The sequence below is a fragment of the Protopterus annectens genome, chromosome 2.part2, assembly GCF_019279795.1.
Source record: "Protopterus annectens isolate FY-2018-M chromosome 2.part2, PAN1.0, whole genome shotgun sequence".
Classification (NCBI taxonomy): Eukaryota; Metazoa; Chordata; order Ceratodontiformes; family Protopteridae; genus Protopterus; species Protopterus annectens.
In genome coordinates this window covers 1,116,630,611-1,116,637,630 of record NC_056730.1, presented here as the reverse complement: position 1 = coordinate 1,116,637,630, position 7,020 = coordinate 1,116,630,611, and the positions used below count along the sequence as shown (strand labels likewise).

Here is a 7,020-nt window from a genome sequence, read left to right as displayed (position 1 = left end):
ATTGTTTCTCTTGAACAACTTTGTCAGTTTGATGTCATGTATAAAACATTAGTTACCTTGGTAACCGCTTAAGTATTATATATGGTCAAGATGGGTTACAAAAACTACAATTCAAGTTAAAGCAATTACATGACTTGTTATGCATATTTACTTGTATAAGAAAATCATCATGCTTCCCCTTGATGTTCACTGTGGTGTATGTCATTTATGACAAATTAAGACAGTAGTGTTATTATACACAAGCCCATGTTACTAAATCCTAATATCTACATTAATCAGACTGCTTCATCGTATATGATGATTATATATTTTATGTCCATATTTACTAAAATCATGCATTACATAACTATTGTGTGTGTGTTTTTTTTTTTTTTTGGCTGTTGCTTAGTTATTTGAGAGACCACAAGCTGTAATGCTTAATCTTATTATTAGCTCCTTCCAAGCATGTTTATACAGTCCATAGACTTTAACTTATGAGACCCTTCTAGTTTCTTATTTGTTATATTTCTATCCTTACAGACACGGGCATCAATGCCCATCCAGTTTTGCCAGAATACCATTTACTAGTTCATGTGGTGTGTTTCCAGGCTGTTCTTAAAACATCCAAACCAGTATTTGTCCTGTTCCATTTTACCAGCCTGTTCCATTCAGTGGCCACTCTGCCAGTGAACAACTCAACACACTTTCCATTCCCACAGATATTTCCATGAAGGAAATCTGATGACTCTCTATCACTTCCTGGCAATCCCAAACACCCCTAGAATCAACTATCCTCATATGCCCAACATGTCCGAGCAAGCTCACCTACCAGACCACTGCAAAGGGTACTGCACAAGACCAAGTGCTCAGTCTTTCACAATAACTCAGACTTCCACTCTTATGCAAGTCCTGAATGTGTTTGGACTAAAATACATTTTAAACATAAAACTGAGCTTATTATTTATTTTTTTATCAAGAATCAACTTAATGAGCTAAACTAAGTGTTGGGAGACCATCAATATGTGTACATGTGGTTTAAAACCGCGCCTTTATTATATATATTTTTTTAAAACCAAAAACTTCATTGCCGAGAATCATCTCAGAGGCTCCTCAGAGCCGTTAAGCATTAATTTCACTCTGTCTTCGTTACCATAGGAACCTGGGAGCATCTATTTCTGTTAGTGTGTCTGAGTACTGCATACCAGAGGCTCACGATGCACCTGAAGAAAAGCTTCACTCCACTGCAACCTCAAGCCTAAATTCCCTCCCTTTCAGCAAGGCAGCAGCCAGGAAAAGAACGGAGAACAAACAGATAAAAAATAAATAAATAAATAAAATAAAAAAAACCTCCCAACAAGCCAGCACAAGAGATGACACATTCTTTCAGCCTTCCCACCTCTGACTCAGCAGATGAATAAACAAAGTATTCTCTGCCAAAATATCTCAAATCACAGTTTTATCTACCCCCTTCTCCTGGATCCAGGCTAAAACACCAAATATATCTTCCTAATACACATCTGTAGGAGAATTCCTTGAGTTGTTCATATTCAGTGACTCAATATATCTCCAAGTTACTTGACAGGAAACTTTTTGTATATCTCCACCAAAATTGATATTTATGTAGTTTAGTAGTTTATCTATAGATTTCTGACATTTTAAACTTGAAAATAATAAATTTTCCTATATTATAATAGTTTATGGAGCTCTCAAAATTCACTGCTGTCAGTTGGCCATTTAGGCTCTGTCCCCCGATGTGATGGCATTTTGTCATCTTGCAGATTGCTGATCCACAGACTTTTCCCCCACTGCAGGAGAAATGTTAAAGCCTATCTGGAACTGTGTGAATGATGATGTGCAGTGCGATTTTTTTGTGAAGTACTGTGCATCAATAAACTGCAAGACAACAAAACACCAAATAAATAAATAACAAATAACTATATATATATATATATATATATATATATATATATATATATATATATATATATACATACACACACACACACACACACAGAAAGAGTGGTATTTTAATCGAAAGACGCATCAAGAGTCCTTGAAAATAAGCAGCTTTATTGACCAAATGTATAAGCAAGCTAACTTCTCCATGTGGTAAAACAGAAACCTATAGCAGCAGAAAACCATTTAGTCTATTAGCCACTCTAGCAGCAACACTCAATTTAGGTATCATTAAAACCAAACTTCAGTGCTAACAGCTTCAAATGCATGTTAGAAATCAAGAGTTACTCAAAACAACACCATTAGCAACAGTTCTCAAGCCAGGCAGTTCACAGTTTCTGTCACTAGGACTTTTCAACACTCTCCAACACAAACAAACCCCCATCTCAGAGACAAATGCTCTAACCTCAGTTCATCTCTCCTATTGCAGCTGCATTTCAGACTCTTCTAGATTCTCACTATAATAATAACAGCAATATTACTAATAATAATAATAATAATACTCATTTGTTAATCAGGAAGAGTCAACAGACACAAACTCCCTTTTCAGGAGTGACCCAGAAGCAATGCCTGATTAAGTGGCTTGTTCACTTTCTCCCTTTATAGCACTAACATTGTTAAACCCCCCTTTCATGTCTATATTTTGTCTCTCAGCCAATGAATAATCACCATGCTACATTATGGGCCACCCCCCCACCCACAAACACACAACACCATGGTGAACCTATCTGCTTCAAGCCTGCTGGAAAGCCTTTGGGTCCTTTACAGACCATTTGCGTTGTGGTGGTGAACTCCAAAATGGTGATGGATGCAGAAGTGAAATGGATGCAATGCAAAGGCCTATCTGTTGACCTTAATATTGTCTTCTTTCTGCCAGTGCAAACACTGCAGGGGAGCATGATCTGTAACTAAGGTGAACTCTCTACCCACTACAAAATAACGTAGGGACCCAGAGGCCTACTTAACATCTAGGTATTGTCAGTGTATTGTGGAGTATTTGGTCTCAATTTTGTTTAGTTTTTTTTGTTAGCAGACTGACTGTTCTTCCTTTTCTGTTTCATAAGCTACAACTGCCCCAACTCAACCTTTAAAGCATGGGACTGAGGATAAACTGAAGAAGTCGGGGAACATCAGAACTGGTTTAGTGCACAAATTTGTTGAACTTTCTGGAAAGTCTCTCCTGTTTTTAATACCCACCTGACCCATTCAGGCAACTTCCCTTTGATCAGACATCTAAGGGGACAAGCTATAAAAACAAATTGGAGGATACATTTCCTATAATCCCCAGCAAGACCCAAGAGGGCCCTCAACTGCCTTTTCATTTGAGGGAGTGGTTATTCTTTTGCAGCCTCTATCTTTTCCTTTTCAGGTTTAATCAACCCCTCAGCTATGTAACCAAGATACCTCACCTTGGTCATTCCTACCTTGCACTTGGGAGCAGTAACAGTAAGCCCAGCCTGCTTGGTGAATCCAGCACTGCTTAGGCTTTTGGTAGAAATGAATCTCAGTCTTCTGAGTGGATGAGTACATTGTCCATACAAGCCACAGTACAATAATTGTGAGGCTTCACTACATAGTCTGTTAGTCCTTAGAAAGCGGCTTGGGCTCCATATGGAGGCCAAAGGAAAGCTTGGTGTACTGAAAAAAGCTATCTGCTGTTGAGATTGCAGTTTTCTCCTTAGCCCCTTTGGTTAACGAAATCTGCCAATATCTCCTTTGCCGTATCAGAAACTTAGTCTTCCCTGCCAATTCTTCTACTTTGTGCCCAGGGTAGATTTTAAACTTGTAGATACTGCTGAGCTTTCTGAAACCATTACAAAATCAGACAGTACTGTCCAGTTTTGGGTTTCGCATAAAATCTTTCCAACCACTGGATGATTCTTCATTTACTCCGACTGTTTGTTTCTGGGTTACAGATGCACTGTAGGGTGTATCTGTAACTCAGAAACAGATGCACAATAGGGTGTTAGATGAATTTTTCCCTTGGGTTTGTTCGGATGTGGTATTTGATAAGAGTTGTCCTTCCAGGCAACACGGAGAAGAAACTTTGCTTCTCAAAAGAAACTCTTGAACTTCTAGTTTCTGAAGTTCTGAAGGGGTGTTGTTCACTATTACCGGGAGTATATAACATCTGTTTTTTTTTCTGCTTGCAGCCCCTAATATCAGAAACTGTGCTAAAATTACTCATTCGTGCCTCCCACCAGGGTGTTAAGACATTTATGTGGCAGCTTTGTTCTGCTTGTCTCTTCCCTATCTGCCTTACCTTACTGTTTAATTAGTTTATTCACTCAGTTACATTGCAATGTCCCAGCCATTTTGGCCAGAAAATTGTTTTGGTCATAGGGACCAGCAACAGGATTTGGTGTCTTACTAAAAGTTCCTTATTTTCAAACTTATTGCAGGCTTCTTTGTTCACTAGTTTGTGCTCTCCTCCATATGTTCCTGCACAATCAACATTACCACTCTTATTCTGTCCTGTAAATCATTTTAATGCCCTAACATGCTTTTAAAAGGTGTCTCATCCTCAGCTATATTTAATAGCCCCCGAGGCATCTACCACACAAAAAAGGAGGTAAATCCCGCAGAGGCTTGCAACATTTCTTGGACAGAAAACATTAAATAAGGTAATTGCTGATCACAGTTTGAGGGTGATAAATTGATATTCTCAGCTGTTCCACATGAAAACTTTAGCAGCGGTACCCCATGATTTTGGAATAAAAGGTGTCCCTTGGTCTATTAGAATCTGCTTTGGAATATCCAGGAAAAGAACACCAATTCCTTCTCTATGGCTTTCATGAGGGGGGATAGTCTCGGAAATGTAGATAGCAAAGTACAACATTGCCAAAATGCTGTCAAAATAGATTGGTGTTTATTGCTAGATCTGACTATTGGTCAAAAAATATGCATAGCAATCATTTTGAAAGAACCAGAAAATGCATCACATTCACCAGCAAAGAGTGAAGTGTGAAGATGAAGTATTCACCTCTAGTCTAAAAACTCTTGTTTCACCTGAAGATTTTCAGGACATCTCTGCAAAGCATATCAGCTTTAGGCTGAGGAAGACCAAAGGCAACACGACAATCCATTCATAATTACTGGCCAGAATATTTATTTCCTCTGTGAAATGTCAGGAAAGGACAAAAATGAATTTCTAGACACACAAATGTAAACAGTAATAAACACAGTAATGGTGGTTAACGAAATTATCACATTTTCTGACAATGATTTAAGTATGAAGTACAACAAAAACAACAAACTTAGAACAGGATGGAGCTGCCCATGTCTTTAAAAACTGCACTATGTTAGAATGTCAACAGTGGAAGTGCTGACCCTAGCTGGATCAGTGAATCCGTTTTCAAAGCCCTATTTGTTGGTGGCTATTGTTAGCAGATCTGATCCACAGGTATAAACAAACTATAAAATACCTTCCATGAAAGTTAAAGGTAAATAAGGTGAGTTAGAAGCAAGAAGAATTTGGCTGCAGTACTATTAATCTGAATTATCCTAAATCACATATGCTCAACCAGGATAACATATTTCAACCACATTGTTCTTAAAATATGACAAATGTGGACATTTAATCAAAACCAGCTTCATGTTTCACAACATCCTGACAAATAAATGATGCCAATCAAGTCACATGACATGTGCTTGCAGTCCAGTTCATGTACCCATGGAAATATGCTGGCAAGGGACCATATCATTTGTTCATTCAGTTCCAGTACTCACTTTATTCTATTTGGAGTCAAGGGGAAAACCAAAGCCTGTACTGCAAGCAAAGCTTGTAAGGCATGGACGGAAAGATCCTGCAACAGTAACCTATTTATTTCAGGAGGCAAACACATTAGGATACACGCTATACACACTTATGGGCAATTTGCTGTATTATCTGTTAACCTGCTGGCATGTTTGTGGGATATAGATGAAAACTGTTGACACCAGTGAAAACCCATATAGGCACAGGTGGGACAGGGTGACTGCACACACAAGGCACCCCAGCTAAGAATCAACAAGGACAACAAAAGTGCTGTGAGGCAGAGATGCTAACTGCTACATCACTACTCCATACATTTCAACTTATAAACTGTAAATATAGTTTAAGGAATGACAATCATAATATCAACTTTTGTTGAAATATGACACCAGAACTATTCTCTGTAAGGCAGGACATTATTCATTTCCTAGACTGATTCTAGGCAGAACTGCTGTTTAGAATAATCTAACACTGATTTATACCAGTGAAACTGGCAAGAGTTTACATCACATATAATCCAGAAATCTACCAGTATGCTTACTTCTTCAGCCCTGTCTTAGAACAGATATGAAAGAAGTGTTTCTCAGTTATTCAAGTAGTAAGAATAAATATGCAGCTAAAAGTGAAACATTAGGAAACAAAACAGCTGCCCCTTCTCCTCAAAATGACCAAACCATGTAAAGTATCAAAAAGCAAAGACACAGCAGACTAGTGGACATAAGGTTACAGAACGCACATAACTGTTTTGCTCCCTGTCACTATGTATATATTCCATGAATTAACAGGACTACAGATGCCAACATAAATGAGGTCAGTCTGGCACTTTGTCTTGCGGTTTACTTTTTCTGAATAATTTTCCTTTCAGCATTAAATGAAGCAGAAAGCAACAACAAAGAAATGATATATGTTCAGTTGTGGCTACTTCAAGAACAATTATCACTTCTGTCATTCAGCTTTTCCTTTTCCTGAATGTGGCAACTGTGACAGGTTCAGCTTGGTGCCCAGTGTTGAAGACAATTCCATTTCTAAAAGACTGTGTAAACTGATTCCATCATGAGTATAAACCCAGTTTGTTCCAGTCCAGTCATAACGCTTGGGTCCACTGCAAAATAAAATATTCAAAGAAGCATGACTAAGGAACACGTTTTCTTTCTTAAAGAATGCATTTAGTAAAATCAGAAATTTGTATTCATACTGTAAACCATGGCATTACTAAAGGAACCGTAACAAAAAGGTACTTTCAACCCCTAGAATGTAAAAAGATGGGTCTTGCGGTAGTCCCAGTTCCTCCTAATACAACTTCCTAAAAATCTCCTTAAAAATTATTTTCT

At 38.0% G+C, this 7,020-nt stretch overlaps 1 protein-coding gene across 1 annotated transcript in view; it reads right to left on the bottom strand.

Annotated features, from left to right (window-relative positions):
• Positions 1–2,029: 2,029 nt before the first annotated feature.
• Positions 2,030–7,020, bottom strand: part of FXN (frataxin) — a 519,216-nt gene continuing 514,225 nt past the window's right edge. Inside the window, exon 5 of the mRNA XM_044064347.1 lies at positions 2,030–6,791. Coding sequence (XP_043920282.1) covers positions 6,635–6,791 — 157 coding nt within the window. The 3' untranslated portion in view covers positions 2,030–6,634. The remainder of the gene's footprint in view (positions 6,792–7,020) is intronic.